Genomic DNA, 20,052 nt, shown 5'->3' on the forward strand with positions numbered 1-20,052 from the left:
AAGCATAAATAGCTAGCTTTAGTTTTAGCTAAGTGTTCCCAGGTTAAGTATATTTAACTGGGGGTCTAAGCTACTGTTAGCTAGCTAATGTTGGCCTCCAATGCCTGCTCCTCTCATCCCATGGCTAGCTCTAACCTATGACTTATTTTGTTATTCCTTTTTTTTAATTATCTATAGCTAGCCACCTTAGTTTCCTTAACTTCTTTTCTTTTATGAGCATGATACGAAATCTTTAAAGACTTGAACTTTTGCAGATGTATTTTATATTTCTTTTCGCATTTCCTGTAAACTTTACAAAGGGTCCACGTGCAATATGACAAGTGGAATTTTTTTTTCCAGAATTTAAAGCGTGCGTGTTTATTTTTTTTTATTGTTTTTTTTCTGACATCCTGTTTAACTTTCGTCAGCCTACATGTAAAATGCCAGGTTATTTTTACAGGGGGTGTAGACATTTGATTGGAAATTTACATGGGTTTTTGACTTTATTTTAATTTATGAGAGGATGGTCGTTCGGTTCGGGAAGGTTGTTCGTGTTTTTGTTTGTGTTGCAAACTGCTGTTTTTTAAAATTTTTCTTTTTTTTGTGCGAAAAAGACCACATGCAAATATACTGAAAGCACAAATTTTGTAGAATTGGCCTCCACTGAAAGCTGTTGTGTAAGCTAATGGCTTTTTCATAGTTCGTATTATAAACTTTTGTTGGGGAGAATTAAACTGTATGTGATGTTATTTTTGCTGGAAGAAAATTCCATGGTTTCACGTTTTTGTTAAGATTTTTATAATTGTGGTAATATATAACTGTGTTTGGTGATGATGAAAAAACTTTTTTTGTTTTTTATATTTTATAAAATGCCTGATTTTTCTATAATTTGATGTGTTTCATAACCTTTTTGTAGAAGATTTATCATCATCATTCATCATCATTCTCGGCTTAACGTCCGTTTTCCATGCTAGCATGGGTTGGACGGGGTATATTAATGACCCTCTTCCAATCTGATCTAGACTGTGTTAGATCTAAACTCAACTTCCTCTCTATCAAGTCTGTCCTTATAACCTCCTGCCAAGTCTTTCTCGGTCTGCCTCTGGGCTTTGCCACAGGAACTATCAAGTCTCTACACTTTCTTACCCAATTATCCTCCTCCATTCTTTCCAAGTGCCCCAGCCAATTCAATCTTCTTATCTGGATAACATCTTTAATTCTACAGAGACTTAGCCTGCTTCTTAGCTCATCTGAACTCTTTCTGTCTCTCAGACTGGCATTACACATCCACCTAACCATTCTCATATCATTCCTTTCTAAACGGTCAAGATCTTCCTGCTTCACTGCCCATGTCTCACTACCGTACAACATAACACTTCTTACACAGGCCTCATACAACCTACCTTTTACCTCAATTGACAGGACTCTGCTAGTCAATAAAGGAAGTAACTCTCTAAACTTTTTCCAAGCAGAACCTATCCTGCAAGTAACACTTCTTCCAACACCCCCTTCACTGCCCAACATATCACCTAAGTAACAGAAGTTCTTAACTATCTCTAACGAGCCACTGTTGTACATCATTAAAGCTGGAAATACTTCATTCTCTATAATCTCACCTTTGCAACGCTTGCATACAAACTGTATGCCAGCTCTTAACCTTCCACTAATACTACTGCACTTCTTATGTACCCGATGCTTGCAAGTCTGACAAAAAATTGAGTTACTACCAACCCCTTTCCTGCAAACTCCACAAGGCCACTTTCCAACTACAGGGTCACACTTGGCTGCAATGCTACTTATCATGACTTTAGACTTTGCTGTGTTTACCTTCAGCCCTTTCTCTTCTAGTCCTTTCTTCCACTTCTCAAACTTTTCAACTAATTCTTCCATCGACTCTGCTATGAGAACCAAATCATCTGCATACAATAACTCCCATGGGCAACCTGTTCTGAACTCCATCGACAGCGCTTCTAAGACTAGAATAAACAACAAAGGACTAAGTACAGAACCCTGATGTACACCAACATTTACACTAAATTCATCACTAAGTGAATCGTTAATCCTGACACGACTTCTAGCATTGCTGTACATAGACTGAACCATCGTAACTAGCCACTTATCCACACCTAAATTTCTCATAGCCCACCAAATAACTTTACGTGGCACTCTATCAAAAGCTTTCTCTAAATCTACAAAGGCAAAATAGAGATTCTTTCTCTTTCCTAAATACTTTTCCTGAAGCTGTCTGAGTAAAAATATTGCATCTGTAGTGCCACGCCCTGGAACAAAACCAAATTGCATCTTATCTATATCAATTCTTTCTCTAAGTAACTTATCAATCACTCTTTCAATAACTTTCATTACTTGATCAACCAACTTCAAACCTCTATAGTTACCCCTTTCTAATGCATCACCCTTGCCCTTGAAACAATTCACTATTACACTCGACTGCCACTCACTCGGAATAGCACCATCCTTTATAATCTGGTTAGCAAGACTTGTAATAAGCTCAACTCCAATATATCCAGATGCTTTTACCATCTTTGCAACAATACCTGATACTCCTGCAGCCTTGCCAATCTTCATTTTCCTAATAGCCTCCACTACCCATTCTGTCTTGATCTGCATGGCTGGCCCTTCTACGACATCATCATCAGACAAATTATCCTCGTCCCAATCAAACTCAGTGTTAAGCAACCTCTGATAATGATTCTTCCAAGCTACCCTTTTCTCCTCCTCTGTGCTAGCACCTTCATCATTACGTATACACTTCTCACCTACAATATCTTGATTAGTCTTCTTCATTTGCTTTGCTATCTTGAATATCTCATTGCGCTGGTCTTCCCTTCTTAACACATCTGCAAATCTGTTTCTTTCTGCTTCTGATTTTGCCTTATACACTGCTGTACGAGCCCGACGCTTAGCTTCTAAGTAAATATTTTTACTACCACCTGACTTCCACTCTTTCCAAAGTTTCCTCTTTTCCTTTATACACTGGTCAACCTCATTATTCCACCACCAGGTCTGTCTATGTGTAGCTGTTCCTTTCGTCCACCCACAGGTATCATCAGAAGCTTCTAGAAGACAATTCTTCAAAGTAGTCCAAGTACTTTCAACATTGTCACTATCACATTGACTATTGTAGGCTAACTGCTGAACTTTTGCACTAAATTGTCTTGCTACAATCTCTTCCTTCAGCTTCCAGACTTTTCGACGGGGCCTGTACTTTCCCTTGGCTTCTCTGACACTCTTCAAGATAATATCACAAACCAGCAACCTATGCTGGGAAACACACTCTTCCCCCGATATAACTTTCACGTCCTTCACCACTTTCTTGTCTGACTTTCTAACCAAAAAGTAATCTATCTGTGTCTTACAACCACCTGACTCATATGTTATCAGCCTACTCTGTCTCTTACTGAATGATGTGTTGCAATGATGTGTTTATGGACAATAGAAATATAGAACATGCTATATGAACTGATTTTTGTTGATTTGGATGTGCTCCTCAAAAACCGATCTGTTTTACATTTTGTGTTAACTTTTGTGAGGACGGACCGTATATGCACTTTGTTTTCCAAAAATAATATCTTTGTTGATTCAAATTTACTCCTTATTTATTTTTGACATTCACGTTTAAAATGGTTGGTAAAGGTAACTACAGATCATCATACTAAGGAAAATTTTTTTGTGTTCTTAACCTGTTAATTTTTACAATTTGTGTATATATATTTTTGGGAAACAGGATAGTATGTAATCGAATAAATGATTTTCCAGATATAAATTTGATGTTTTTTGACACTTCTGATTGAAATATTAAAGGTTTTCAACGAAGTAAATATTTGAGATGTCTTATTTCTGACTTTATTACTGTATTATTGTAAGTGTTGTACTTGATTCTATACATTATTTTGATTAGTGTTTCAAGCTCTTCACATAATCTTTGTTGATTCAAGTTTATTCTTTGCTCATTGATTTTTTGACATTTATGTTTAAAATTGTTGGTAAAGGGCAGTATGGAACTAAAAGAGAAAATTTTTGTGTTCTTAACTGGTTGATTTTTACATTTTGTGTAAATTTTTGTGGGAGAGGATGGTATGCAACTGAAATGACTGATTTTTCTAGATTTAAATTTGATGTTTTCCAAACTATGGCTTTTTCATATTTTTGTATAAGCGTAAGGGAAAAACAATATTTAAACTGCGTAAAAAACTTATTTTTGTTGATTTGTGCTAACTCTTGGAGGCCTCCTTTTTGACACTTCAGAATAAAATGCTGAGGGTTTTCAACATAATCACTTATAAGATGTATATCATATTTGAGATGCGTTATTTCTGACATTGTTATTATCCGTGTTGTGACTGTTGGTGTTGTAACTGTCGGTCTTCTTACTGTCGGTTTTGTGAGTTTAGTGTTGTGAGTGTCGATGTTTGAGTGTCGTTGTTGTAACTTTTTATTAACTAGATTTTACACCTTGCAAGCTGTTCTTTTTTATTTTGTGTAAGATTTGTGTGGAGGATTTAATGCGATTTGATATTTGACATTTTGTGTAAGATTTTAAGAACATTTTTTTGTATATGCACTGCTGACGTCAGAAAAACATCTAAAAGAACCTATTTTCCCATTGTCCTTCTGCCTAAGTGGATTTCTCCACGGGCCTTATCGACTAGTCTCTTATAATAATACGGAGAGTGTGTCTGTGTGTCTGTAACAGGCAAAGTTGATATTGTCATTTTCCTTTGATGTTACCGAAAAAAATCTTTGATGTTGCCGAAAAAAATATGTCTTCTTTGTCGTGAAAAGCCGTGAGTTTTGTGTGGTTTGTTAAATGAAGTTCTAGCACAAAGTAACGGAAATTGTGTTTGCAAAAAAGATGGCTGTCCTTTTTAACATTTGTCTTCTCTTGACTTCAAAATAAATCTTTACAAAAGCATTTAAAAAGGGGCATGGTATATAAAAGAAGTATAGAAAGGTTTCTGTAAGGTTTGTATATGATTTTTAAAGTTTTGATGATATTATTGATGCGAGACATGTTTGTTAGCTAGCATCAACCACACCAACAACAACTAGCTATAGGTAGCTAGGAATTTATAAATATGTAGCCATGTTCTTTATACCTAGCTAAGTCTCCAGTTTATATTTATGTGACCAGCTATTAGCTGCTGTAGCTACCTTATGTTAGCTTCAGTTTTATATTGCTTTTTACATGTAAGCTAATCTTAGTGGTCTTTGCTGAGAATGTGACTGTAACTTATTTTAATTGACATTTTAAGCTTAAATTAACAAGCCACAACAACTTTTAAAAAAGTATTACATAATATTTAAAAAGAGTTTAAGGACTGTTTTTAAGCAAATAATGTATTTTTCACAATTTGTGTATGCAAATAATGTATTTTTCACATTTTGTGTAACTAAACTTATATACATCGGTTACATGCAATATGACGAAACGATTTTTATTTAACATGTAGTAATTCTGGTACCTTAAGTGTAGTGATTTTTGTTGTTCTAGCTGTTCTGACTAAAATGTTTTTGTTTATGGCATTTTGTCTCAATTAAGAAAAGTTTCAACTTTTTTGAGGGAGTACAACACCGAAAAAACTTGTGTTTTTTTTATATTTTGTATAAATTCTTACCGGGCAGGACTCTGTACAACATACCGAAATGACTGATCCCTCTCTATTTATAAATTTGATGCGTTCCAAATCACAGTTTTTTGAAATTTTGGGTAATATTTAATGAGTACAAGATGCAAATACTGATTTTTGTTGAATCAGAAGTATTTCCTACAACCATTCTTTTTTTACACTTTTGTGGAGAAAAAGTGTATGCAATGTCATCAGAATAACTGATTTTGTTGCAAACTGTTTTTCTTTTTCATATTTTGGATTGAAATATTGTTATAAAGGGCATATATCAATAGACATATAATATACCAAAATAATTAAATTCTGCAAACTTTGATTTTGTCGTTCACCTCTCATCTTTTATATTTTGATTAAACTTTTGAGGAAAACCATAGGAATTATTTAGAATTTGTATTTTGTTTTGGAAATTTAGTGCAAAAATTTAACTGTTGTGAGGGAGCACCGTATGCAATTATATATACTAAAAATAATAATTTGATATTCTACAAGTTGTATTTTTGTATGCACTTAAATGACTGCTTTTTCTGAGTTGAATTTGATGGGTTTCATATCAATTTTGTGGAAGATTTTATGGCTGAAGACAATATAAAACATGCCAATTGAACTGATTTTTGTTCATATTTTGATTTGCTCCTCATAAACCTTTGTGTTCTACATTTATTGTAAACTTTTGTGAGGAAGGACCATATATATATACAATGTTTTCAAAATAATGATTTTTGTTGATTTGAAATTTACTCCTTGCTCATTGCTTTTTCGACATTTCAGGTTAAAATGTTTGGTAAAGTCAGTACGGATCATTAGACAAAAAATTGTTTTGTTAACCGGTTAATTTTTACATTTTGTGCATATTTTTGCGGGAGAGGATGGTATGCAACCGAATAAATGATTTCTCAAAGTTTAACTTTTTGTTTTTAGGTGTTTTGTGTTTGTTTAAGTTTGGCTTTTTGATATTGTTTAAAATGCATAAAGAACTTATTTCATAGATCTGTGCTTACTGTTGCAAGCCTTTCTTTTCGACACTTCAGATTAAAATATTGAAGGTTTTCAACATAATCACATAATAAGATGTATACATATTTGAGATATGTGTTATTTCTGACATTATTATTATTGTTGTCGTGACTGTCTGGGTTGTGACTGTCAATGTTGTAACTTTCTACTAACTAGATTTTACACCTTGCACGCCGTTGTTTTTCATATTTTGTCTGAAGTTTTGTTGGGAGGATTTAATGCGATTTGACATTTGATATTTTGTGTTAGATTTTAAGAACTTTTTTGTTAAATTATTACTTATATACTTTCTTTTTATGCATTTTCAGATTATTTTTTTTAGTAAAAGGCATATTCAATATACTGAAATATTTGCTGATGTCATCAAAATTCAAATGACAGAACTTTTCAATTGTTTTTCTGCCTAAGTGAATTTTTCCACGGGCCTAATCGACTAGTCTCTTATAATAATACGGAGCTTCTGTCTGTGACTTTTGCAAAGTGGATAAAATTTCTTTGATAAAGTCTATAAAACATCGCCTATAAATTTGTTCTGTAAATTAGCAAACTTTGACGTTAGAGCAATATTGACGTCAAAGGAATGTGTATTAAGATTAGTGAAGCCATTGCATTGCACTTTTAAATTTAAGGCTAAATAACTTGGAAACGGGTGGAAATAATTGACGTCATCTCCTGCGTGGGTAACTAGGGACTACCTGGGACCAATTTGGGTAAGTTTTCCAAACCTGGGTCACCGAATCCGTTTCGGAATGGACGAGTTAATGACGTCAAAAAAAACCTTTAAACCCTAATATCTATGCATCCGTTTGTCACAAGTACACGATCCTATACATTTTCTTGATCAGCGTTTCAAGATCTATACGATGAAGGCAACAGGCATACACTTTCTGAAAAAAAAAATTTGTGTTCTGACAGGTCCCTGCTGACGTCAGCAAAATTTAAATGACGGTTGTTTTTCTCTGTTATCCTGCCTAAGTGGATTTTTCCACGGGCCTTATCGACTAGTCTCTATAATAATAGCCGTCGTCTGTCTGTCTCTGCGCAACATGGCGGAGCAAGTAGCGAGACCCGCCGAAAATCCCCGCGGCCCTGCAGCTTTATTTCGAATCCCCGGCAGACCCCGTTTTTTTACCGGCCTTGCTTTGCCGCTCACTGTAATAAACCAATCACGAGGCTCCAATTTCACTAATGACCAATCCAAGTGCTTCGCGGCCTCAACATGCCGACGGGAGGAAACATGCTACCCCCACGAAGGCCATTTTGGTTTGGAAGTGATGGTGTGAAGTTTGTAGGTTTCCTTTTAATCCTCCTTATTTCTTCTGAGTACTTTTTATCCTATCGGATTATTTGGTTTGTTTTCACATGTTAAGGTGAATATTCCATCACGTTTTCTAGCTACGTATAAATCTTAAACAAACCAATTTTAAGTTTTTGGCTAGCTACAAAACGTACATTTTGAGGCAGCTAAGCTATAGCTAGCTTTATTTATTCCTATACTTTTAAAGTTTTTATTCAGTTTGGTATATTATTATTTATTTTTATGTTGAAGTTGGGTCTACCTAGCTAGCTCCTCTTTTAGCTACATCCTGCTAAAAAGTGAAAGTAGCCAAATGCAGTTTGGCTGCAACACAATTCTTAACAATTCTTATGCTAAATGCAGTTGGCAGTGGCCACTTTTATTACTGATTTAAAAATTTATTATGCAAAATAAATTTGCTGAGTAATTTTTTAAACTGAACCGGGTTAATGCCAGGCTGTTCACTGATTTCTTTTAAAACCGAAGCGATAAGGATTTTTGGAAAATGGTATTACCCCTATGCTCATGTATGACACGATTCACCTGTTAAGCGCTCAGCCTGGTGTTAACGACGGGCTGTTTCCTGTGTTTTTATTTAAACCGTTATGATAAATTTTATTTGGAAAATTTTATTACGCCTGTTACTCATGTATGACACAATTTACATGTTAAGTGCTCAGCCTGGTGTTAATGACGTGCTTTTTCCGTGTTTTTATTTAATCCGTTGTGATAAAGTTTTTTTACCTGCAATAAACATTCAACCTGGTGTTAACAACAGGGTGTTTTGTGTGTTTTTTATTTAAATTGAAGTTGCGATAAGTTTTTTTGGGAAAAGGCTATTATGGCTATAACGCATGTGTGACACCATTTACCTGTACTAAGTGCTCAGTCCGGTGTCATGATTAATTTGTTAAGGTTTACTGAAACGTACTCCGCAAAATAAAATAATAATGACTATTTTCTTTTCTTATGACGGGGTAACAACAGGTTGTAAACTGTGTTTTTATTTCGGTTGAAGTTGCAGTAAAGGTATATATATACATATATTTTAAAAAGTACATTACAACTGAAACACTATAATGTTGTGTAAGCTTTACTCAATTCACGACATATTCTGCATACCTGTACTAGAGCACTCCAATTATGGAGTTTTTTTAGTTTTTTTATGGGGTAACGACTGGATTTTTCCTGTGTTTTAAGTTAAACCGAAATTGCAGTAAAGTTTTTTATGAAAAGGATATTATGTGTTCTCGGCCCACTGTCATGATTAAGTTTTGAACTTTTATGGAAACTTATTCCGCAAAATAAAATAATATTGGCCGATTGTTTTTGCTATGGTGGAGTAACAATGGTTTGTAAGCTGTCTTAATTCAGCTTTTGTTGCGGGAAATTATTATTTTTTAAATATCTTACAGTCGCAACAATGCAATGGTGTGTGCCCTCCACTTGATTTACGACATACTGCATACCTGTACTAAAGCGCTCCACCTCACCGGGTTGCACAGTTTGCGGTTCTTATTAAGCGCTCCTCAAGGCGTTCAACAACAGTTACTTGTGGCTTAACCCGGCGTTTCGACGCCGGGTCTCCCGGCTAGTCTATATTATAATACCCGTATACGTCTGTCTGTCTGTCTGTCACGCAAAAAGGTAGCTTAGCTGCGCAATAGCGAGAAGCACGCAATGCGGTATAAAAAGGACGGGCGAACCCGTGGATTTTCCACAGGCTAACGACTAGTAAAGTCAAAATAACACATCTCAAATATTCTTACATCTTATAAAGTGATTACGTTAGATTACGTTAAAACTTTTAATATTTCAATCAGAAGTGTCTGGAAATTCATTTATTCAGTTGCATACCATCCTGTCCCCCAAAAATATACACAAAATATAAAAATTAACTGGTTAAGAACACAATTTTTATTTTCTTAGAAGGGGTAAATTTCGAATCAACAAGGATATTATTTTTGGAAAAGATAGGTCATCACATAAGTTTATACACAAAATGTAAAACAGATCACTTTTTGAGGAGCTCATCCAAATCAACAAAAATCAGCTCATTTAGCATACGTTCCATATTGCATTGACCATAAATCTTCCACAAAAAGGTTATGAAACACATCCAATTATAGAAAAATCAGGCATTTCATTAAATATAAAAAACAAAAAAGTTTCAGTCAGAACAATTAGTAATTTTTTCATCATCACCAAACACAGTTATTGCTACAATTTTAAAATTGTTAACAAAAACGTTAAACCATGAGCAAAAATGACATCACATACAGTTTAGTTCTCCCCAAGAAACGTTTTTAATACAAACTATAAAACAGCCATTAGCTTACACAACAGCCTTCAGTGGAGTCCAATTCCACAAAAATGTGTTCTTTCAGTATATTGCATGTGGTCTTTTTTCCACAAAAGTTTCCCCAAAATTTTTAAAAACAGCAGCTGGTAACATCAACAAAAACACGAACAGCCATACGATACGTTAAAGTCATAAATCCACGTTTATACTCTGGACATAAACATACATCACACTATCCTGCGCAAAAGTTCAAGTCTTTGAAAGATTTTGTAGGTGCTCATAAAAGAAGAGAAGTTTGGAAACAAAGGTAGCTAGGTATAGATAATTAGAAAAGAGGAATAACAACATAAGTCATTAGGTAAGAGCTAGCAGCTAGCATTAGCTAGTTAACAGTAGTTAAGACATCCAGTTAAATATACTTAAACTGGGAACAATTAGCTAAAACTAAAGCTACAATACTGGCCAAAACTATTGGAATTTAGCTGTCCTTCCCCCCTACCCCCATACACAATGTTGATTTGTGTTAAATTTTGAGCATTCAAGGAACAGCCAAAGCCAAAGTCAACACTGTTTAAGGAGGGGAGGGGGCAGGTTTCTTCAGTCCAAAAAGAAGGAATTCCATTATATATTGGCCAGGATTGTAGCTATTTATGCTTAGTAAAGCACATATAAAGAGAAAAAATAGTAATTTAAAAATAATAAAATTACAGTGAGTTTAACAAAACAAAAGTTTTCCGTTTGTTAGTCAGCTAACAGCTTTATGTACCATTTTGAATTTTAGGACAAATACATTAGTTACTCGCCAGGGTATACAATAATTATGCAACAAAATGTAAACAAATGTGGCAAGATTTTTTAAAAAACGCGGCAAAATATAAAACGTTAAGAATTTGAGGCTTTTAAGCGGCTTTTCCTGGAAAATGCGAGTCTGCTTGCTCCAGCGACAAACACCAAACGTCTAAAAATAGAGAATCTCTTACTGTTTGTGATTTCAAATCCACTTCAAGCTCTACCCTCTATTTTCTACTTCTAACTTTACTTTACTTCTTCACTTCTCACTTCCAACTTTACTTTTCTATTTCTACACTTGGACTTTTTTCTTTTTAAATATGCTTTCTTGAACCCCTTTTTTCACCTTTTTTTTAAAAAGGAAGGGATTGTTCTTTTGTGTTTTTTTGGTGGCAAGAGGACACCGTTTTTTTTTCGAAAGTTAGCCGTTAAATTTATTTCAGCAAATGAAATTGAGTCGTTTTCATCACGTGATGTAAACAAAGTAAACCCGCTAGCAAAATGGACATAATTTTTTCGGCGACTTCAAAGAAAATTTCGGCGACTTCATAAGAAAATTAACACATCCACTATGACCGTCACACACACTTCGTATTATTATATAAGAGGGGTTGTTGGTGGAACTGTAGAATGCCATACGAAATATTAGGTAATACAGGGTGATTGCCTGCGTAATCTGAGTAAGAAGCGTCTGTTGCAACCAGAGCAACGAACTTACGATACGTATTGATTACGGTTACCTATATCCATACCAGTACCTTTATCCCATTTTTTGCATGATACCCATGTTGATTTCTAACAATCACCCAGACGTAGTATGGGCAGCGAGTGAGTAGAGGATTTTGATGGTCGTGAAAATGTATATTCGAAACATGATTCCCTACCATCCGTATAAAATTGAGTGAATAGTCTGTTATGTCTGATCAACTCAACCTCCATTCACAAAGTTTTCAATTTTAATAATAACGCCTTTTGCAAAATTATCTTTGTATTCCGCGCTAATATCACATAACAACAACATTCGTGCCATTGCGCTAATGGAACATTCACCCTCCAAATAATACATAAACTACTAACAAAATCTTGCGTGTTTTGAGTAGCAAACTTATTTTCCCCATCAGACAACATCAGGTCAAAGTCGTCTGCGTTTAAACCGTTTCAAACTCTGTATGATCGATTGTTATGTCGTACTTGGTATAACATTCAACACAACCCCACGACTGCTGGCACTTGTATAAGGTGTGACCCAGACATTATGTGTCAAAAAACCGTTCTAACAATTCCCACAAAAAGGTTTACAAAAAGATGTCCGAAATGATCAAATTTGATTGTGTATAATTTGACGGATTTGGCGTTTTTGCGTCTTTTTTTATTTATTTTTCTTTTTCACATCGAAAAACATTGTTTATACTTTTTGCTGGTTTAACTTCTTTGGAAAAAAACTTAGATCGTGTTAGGAGAAAATTGGGCTATAGATAGCGCGTAGCTTTACTGTTTTTACACGCCAAAAAAAAAGATCTGGTCAAAGATAACAAAATGCATTAAAATATTTACAATTAAGTGTACAGTGAAAATATCTACATAAAATATTATTCCTGTGTAAGTTTCAGGTAATCCTCGATGGCTGACACAATGTTTTTATTGTTGATGATAAACTTCAAATGTTCGTCCTCCAATTTTTTTGTCAGTTACCAGTTGTCACTGTTTGCTTCATGGATAGATCTGTCAGTACTATTTTGACAGTATATATCTCTTTACATTGATTGATTACATTTTTTCTCCATAAGACGTGCATTTCATCACTGTTTCTCCAGGATACAAAGTGACCTGTTTCAAGCATGTGCTAATAAGACATGCTTTATAGGCACTCATTTAACACTTTTAACACAACAAGTATCGTCGACAAGTCGATGCCAATGTCCACACCTAGAGAAAATATGAGGATTATTAACAGTTGTAAATAGTAACGTGATGTCAAGAAATTAATCATGTGAAAAAACCTCTAACAATATCATTGTGTAGAGTGATATTATGTAGTTTTACATCTGTATTCTTAACTGAGAGCTGTTGCTTTGATTTGACAAGAGTATCAGAGAGATGTGCAATGAAATCGAAGTGTGAAAGAAACAAACTTACTTGTTTTATTGTGTTATTTTGTTTATTGTTTTTTTGTGTACAACTTAATCTGTTGTTTAATTTCTTTTATCACTTTCTCAAATCCATTTTTCGATGATTGTTTTTTCAATCTAATGAAGTACTCTTGAACTGTTTCTTCATCGTTTCGTTTCATAAGTCTAAATAAGTACGTTTCGTGATTTGATTTATCTTCGGTTCAAAATGATTGTCTAACGCGTCAATATCATGTTTATACGTGTGTTCGACTTCTAAGTTTAAAATATTTTCGTATATTTCAAAAGTATCGTTACCAACATAGTTTAAAAGCATTGCACGTTTTTAGTTCTCGTCAGTACCAGCCCAATGCTGTAGAAAAAATCTCAAACTTTTCTTCATATTTTTTCCATCTGGTTGTTTGTTACTTCTGTGACATGAAGCGCTGGAAACTTTAAAGTTATTACAGCCTTTCTGTATTCTTGTAAAATGTAACGAACGTAAACGTTTTGTAAAATAAACAATTTTTTGTAAGATAATTTTTTTAACGAATTTATTCTTCTTTTAACTTTAAATATAATCTCTAAATAATCTTTAACAAATAAATAAATATGAAATTTCATGTTGTAGATTATTTTATGAAGAAATCTGCTTTTGAGTTAAAGGTTGTTCTTTCTTAATTTCCAAGATATTTGAATAAGTGCCCAATTTGGCTTCAGTAACATATTTACATAACCGCCTCCGGACGCTTATTCGAGAGAGGTGCTTATAAAAAAGATCACAATAAATGTTGGACGTTCAATCAAGCACTACGGTATGCTAGTAAATGTTCCTGTGATACCAAGATCCAGTACACATACCAGGTAATGTATATATTACAGAACAGAAATCTTGTATGATCAAGACCAGAATGTTCTATTATGCAGACAATATGTGTCACGTCGTTACTGGTGCCGATTACGTCATTCCCTAATTTTTTAAACACAGCTGTTTGTATTGATTTATTTATCATTGTTACGTTACAACTCATGAGCATTTTCTGTTTAGACCGCGAACACTTTACCCCATTCCTCTCACAAGAGTTACTCCGCTAAAAGAGCCCACGGTTGAAACCTTTTTTTTTTAATATTTCATTACTACAGCAATATTATCAAACCGTCTGATCACTGAGTAATCAATCTTGGAAATTTCTGTCTGTCGATATAGTACTGATATTGAATATGAATCAAATAATATGTTCGCCAATATCTCTTATTAATTTAACATATATTAATCAATTTAACACTAAAAGAAGAAAATTGTAAGTTAAGTAAATAATGTTCGAACTTGTTGCCGAATTTATTAACATTAAAATTTAGGTTTTACAGCTCAGTTTTTTTTTCTAACAGATGCAGTTATTTGCTTGAAAAACTGCTGAATTATAGCTTGTTTTAAATTTTCGCTTTTAAAAATTTTTTTTTTAAAACTTTGGCCTTATTCAAAAAAATTTCCCTGGTGTATTAATTTAAAGCTGATCATTTTATTTTAGGACGTATAGCTATGGCGGCAGCATCACAAGCTGGAGGGTCCACTCCACAAGATGTAATTAATAAAAATGAATACCAAGTCAAACTGGTTGCTCCCATCAACGAATGCTGTGATTATTTACTAGATATGCTACATGACCCGGGACGTGGTGACATGCCGAAAGATAAAGTAAAACTGTATCAAGCATTGAAACCATTCGAGAAAAAATTGCAAAAGCATAATTTAGATATTGCACTTCCAGGAAACGGGGAAACGGATTCGAAATCGTTTGATATCACAACTCTTTGTGATATATTGATAAATTGCTGCCCAAAAATAAAAAAACCAAAGGGTGGTTGGAAAATCAAAGCACCAAAAGAAACTGATTTAAGTGACGGTGCTGAAATCATTCGGATCAGAAACGCAAGAAATAGTGTTATGCATGCTAAAGCGCTATCTGAGGCAAAATATGTTGAGTTATGGGACGCAATACAAGCAATTTTACATCGGAATGGTTACGATATAAAAAAAATAACTGACTTAAAAACGCTTTCCTTGAAAGAATACTGTTTGAAAAATGAATTGTTTCAAATTAAGTTACAAAAAGCAGAACAAGATATTATGAAAGATGATGTAAAACAAAATAAAGATAGAATCAAACAGAATAAAGATGGAATCAAACAGAATGAAGATAGAATCAAACAGAATGAAGATGGAATCAAACAGAATGAAGATAGAATCAAACAGATTGAAGATAGAAGCAAACAGATTGAAGATAGAAGCAAACAGAATGAAGATAGAAGCAAACAGAATAAAGAAGAAATTAGAGCATTGAAGGAGGACAATGAAACTTTAAAAAAATGTAAGCAACCAATCATGTTATTACTATTTTCTTTTCTCGTGTCAAAATTATATTTGTTTAAAGCAAATGATATACTTTAACTTGAATCTCGCAAAAAGCTAGAAGCAAACAAAATTAGTGTGGCATTAAGAGTAGCCAATATGAAATTCGTGTAATAAAGTCAAATTAAAACATCGAAAAACGTAATTAATTTACATTATGTTGTCCTCCTGGACGGGAGACAAGATGATGACATAAATAGAAGTTTTTATCTAAATCAGAAAAATATCAGTGCAATGAAGTATCAAGGGAAATTCCCTAGTCAAATAATTCTGTAACCCTAAAAAGTTTGAGGTTTTAGAATGTATAAGAAAGGAGTAGTCTAGAATCGTCTAAAGAAATGAATAATAAATAAACGGGAGTCCGAATAAATTCATTGCTACGAGAACTTACGATCTGAACAATCACAACGAAAATTTTTTCTTCCCAAAATATAGCAATATCTTAATTTATACGGAAATCAGCATCATACGCTTCGTGAGGAAGGTTTTTAGGACGACGTTGAATGCGCAAGACGTGTAAAAGTTTTCGTATTCCTGATATAGAAAAATTTGACGTTGAAGGTTATATTGCTACGGTGTGGATCAACGTCAAAACATTAATCAAAGAACAAGTGACAGACATAAGGTCTTCCAAGATACAACTGTCCATGTAGATTATGTAAAAAAGAAGATATTTCCACTTATTTGTTCAGTCATTGTCAATGAATAATATAGATATTATCTTTTCATGAACAAGCGAGATTATTCTAAATATATCTAAACATTTAATAATAATTTCCCATTTCGTTTTCCGTCAATACAGATTGCGTCATTTACTGCACAACGTATTTTGTTTCGATTTTTTGACACTTTGGAAGATTTCACACCTCAAATGTTACATAAAAAAGGAGTATCAAATTTTAACCCTATTAATTATATAGCAAAGAAGATCCCGCTGTCTACATATTCTCGTCAAGGGTTGTAGCTCCCTACACACAAATTCTCTTTTTCTCAAAAAAACAGTGTGTTGATTAGGTCGACTTTACAATCGTTTTCTCTCCAATGACTCGATAATAGGAATTACTACTTAATAAAAGAAGTCAAGTGTTTTTACATGAAATCCATAGCCTGTATTAGGTCTGCAAAATAGTACTTCGCTATGGTTGACTTTACGAGGACGCTTGTAGAAGAACTTTCTACAATGAAGAAAAAAACTTTTGTCGGAATTTCTTATTGATAGTCCCGCTTTCTTTATTAATTAGTTTTTCTTTCATGTTTAGCGAAAGAGTTCACAAAACTTGCAAGCCTGGATGCTTTGAAGATTGTTTCAGAAAAGATTGGAAGTAAGTGGAAGGATTTGGCCAGAGGACTAAAAATCATATCAAACGTCACTGTAGACATAAATGATGAAATTAAAAGAAAGAGACATAGTGAAGACGAAAGTTCGGAAACTTCTAACAAGAAACAAAAACTTGGCGAATACAAGGTTGCCCATAAGAACGAGGAAAAATGTCTTAATGAAGTTAACATGAACAAATGCTTTGATAATATCAGAAGTGAAATTCCATGGGATGAGCTGAAAAATCAATTAAAATTAATAGAGCGTCAGGATATTGTTGATACAATCACGTCAACAACGTGTTGTACGCGCGGTAAGATGTGATGTAATAATTTTCTGAAGCAGTATAAACTGTATTAAACACTGCTTTCATAATAACCCAAATTTTTAGGGCGTTAGAGGCTCGTCAGTAAGAACACTTACCATTTGTCAATAGCGTTTAAATGAGAATTTTTAACTCTATAAAGCTGGGAAGAATGCCACCCTTACTATTATTTCATTTTGCGATAAATTTTTGTCTTAATAAAAATTTAGAAATAAGTTGGAAATTCTTTGACTTAACCCTATTCCTCATTCAGCCCCTTCTGTTTTTGTCTCTTAACTTTGAAATAAAGTAAAAAATTTAATTTTCGATAATAAATACTTTTCTAATGTCAGTGCTACTTGGAAAAAAATTGATTTTGTTGTTTTGTAAAACCCGCAGATTTTACGATCTAATTATACATGCCACTAAAATACTGACTCGTAACTAGTTAATTGAAAAACAAATTCAGATAACCGATTACTTAATATACGATGACGTACTTAAAAATAATGACGTCTGGCTGAGATGGTGTAGTTGTAAACAAAAACGCTACTTACGACCATCAACTCTTTGTCTTTTTTTCTTTTGAAGCGCTCTAAAAAAGAAGCTTAAATTTTATAGTGTTTATTTTTTTAGGGTTGAAAGAGTGCTCCATATCACTTAAGCAACAATACAAGAAAGAATTATCGGATTGGAAAATGGCTTCAGCGTTTAAAACTGAATCTGGTAGAAAATATACAATCAAAGATCGTAGTAATGCCTATGTAGACTTGGTAGTAGGGCAATGGAATGAAACATTTGCTAGCGATCAAGAACACTTTCAAAAGAACATTAAGTCAAACAAAGAAAAAATCGACATAAAGAATATCGTTCAGCAAGGTGATGAAGCCATTTTAATTAGAGGTATTGCAGGTATTGGCAAGACTTCGTTCGTGGAGAATTTTGTTTTACAATGGGCAAACGAGAACATTTTGACAGATATTGACTTTGTGTTTAAATTTACATGTCGTGAGCTAAACGCGGTAGGAAATATCTCTAGCTGGGAAGAACTTGTGAAACGATTTTTTCCAAACATTGGCTATTTTGATGGGCTATTTAAAAATTTAATTGAAAACAATGCTAGAGTTCTCATAATCATTGACGGTATCGACGAATTTCGATACCTTAATGATCTAACCAAATATTCAGAGGGAAAATTTGCACAAGATTTTGTTTCCCTTATTCACGATGCAATCGTCCAGAAGATATCCCTACTTTCAAAAGGCAAAGTGATTGTATGCGGACGACCGCAGGCTTGTGATGTCATTAAAAACATACTCCAAGAAAAGAATTCGCAGCTTAAATTAATTGAAGTGTCCGGCTTTAGTGAGGACAACGTTGACACTTACATTAGGAAATTTTTCCTATGTAATGAAGAGAAAATTAATTCTTTGAAGACTGCCCTTAATGAGATTGAAAACCTTAAATCCATGGCTTATATACCTATTTATTTGTATATAATATGTACCGTTTTTAATTCGGAACAGAAGCTGGAAGAACTAAATACGATCACAAAATTGAACATTGCAGCATGCTTGGTATTTTTGAGGGACCACATGACCGAGTTTAAAGGAAAAAATTGTGCGCTCATTAAATTATCTGAGAGCGAACATGTTTTACGGATGATTAAAATTACTTCGGAATTTGCGTTTAAGTCACTTGAGCAGCAAAGAATTCTTTTCACACAAAAGGAATTTGAAAATGTAGATAAGGATTGCTTAAAAACTATTGAAGAATCTGGTATCATTGAAAAAGTTGAAGGGGATGATGATGGTGACTTTTATCAGTTCAAGCATTTGGTTTTGCAGGAATTTTTTAGTGCTGTTTACATGTTTCTTGTTGGAATTGATGTTGAACCAGTATCAAAACTTCCAAATATGAGGAATTGTATTCCTTTGTTGGCTGGGTTGTATGGATTACTGAAGAACAATGAAAACGTCTCTCAGTATATCAAGAAATTTGTTATTGGTTTAAATGCATCACCGAGCGATTTAACTGTAGAAAACTTGTTCCAATTCAACGATAAAGAAATTTTCCTGTCGATATACCACGAGTATCGAGGTGAAGTTTCAGCAGATGTTATAAGACGTGTCTGGAAAAATAGAATTTTGAGTATATCTTATCATCACACTTTTAGCCAGTTTATTTTTTTTTTTCTGAAGTCAAAAACAGTCGATTTAGACCTACTAGACATCGAATTTAAAATGGTAGATGGTCAAATGAAAGAAAGTGAAATTCAGAAACTAGTTTCTTTAAATAGCATAGATGAATTAATATTGAAGTTTGTTAGAACATCCTTAAGTGTCTGGAGTGTATCATTACTTTCTGAGTGTATTTCAAATGGACTTAATGTACGGAGCCTATCTATATATGAAGGAGATTTAAGCGATGATCATATCAAATGTTTACAAAGTTGTATACCACATTTACGTATATTAAATCTTACGCGTGATTCGGAAATGACGCTAACCTCAATGCAGCACTTATCAAAATCAATTAAACAAGGTTTAGAAAAAATCTCAAACTTTTCTTCATATTTTTTCCATCTGGTTGTTTGTTACTTCTGTGACATGAAGCGCTGGAAACTTTAAAGTTATTACAGCCTTTCTGTATTCTTGTAAAATGTAACGAACGTAAACGTTTTGTAAAATAAACAATTTTTTGTAAGATAATTTTTTTAACGAATTTATTCTTCTTTTAACTTTAAATATAATCTCTAAATAATCTTTAACAAATAAATAAATATGAAATTTCATGTTGTAGATTATTTTATGAAGAAATCTGCTTTTGAGTTAAAGGTTGTTCTTTCTTAATTTCCAAGATATTTGAATAAGTGCCCAATTT

General features: G+C 33.6%; 1 protein-coding gene across 3 annotated transcripts in view; it reads left to right on the forward strand.

Annotated features, from left to right (window-relative positions):
* Positions 1-20,005, forward strand: part of LOC130629179 (uncharacterized) — a 29,024-nt gene extending 9,019 nt beyond the window's left edge. For all 3 annotated transcript variants that reach the window (XM_057442303.1, XM_057442302.1, XM_057442304.1), the window contains 3 exons: positions 14,667-15,506; positions 16,807-17,178; positions 17,806-20,005. In XM_057442303.1, the coding sequence (XP_057298286.1) occupies positions 14,678-15,506; positions 16,807-17,178; positions 17,806-19,799 (3,195 nt within the window). In that variant the 5' untranslated portion in view covers positions 14,667-14,677 and the 3' untranslated portion in view covers positions 19,800-20,005. The remainder of the gene's footprint in view (positions 1-14,666; positions 15,507-16,806; positions 17,179-17,805) is intronic.
* The last annotated feature ends 47 nt before the right edge of the window (positions 20,006-20,052 follow it).

The sequence above is a fragment of the Hydractinia symbiolongicarpus genome, chromosome 15, assembly GCF_029227915.1.
Source record: "Hydractinia symbiolongicarpus strain clone_291-10 chromosome 15, HSymV2.1, whole genome shotgun sequence".
Taxonomy (NCBI): Eukaryota; Metazoa; Cnidaria; class Hydrozoa; order Anthoathecata; family Hydractiniidae; genus Hydractinia; species Hydractinia symbiolongicarpus.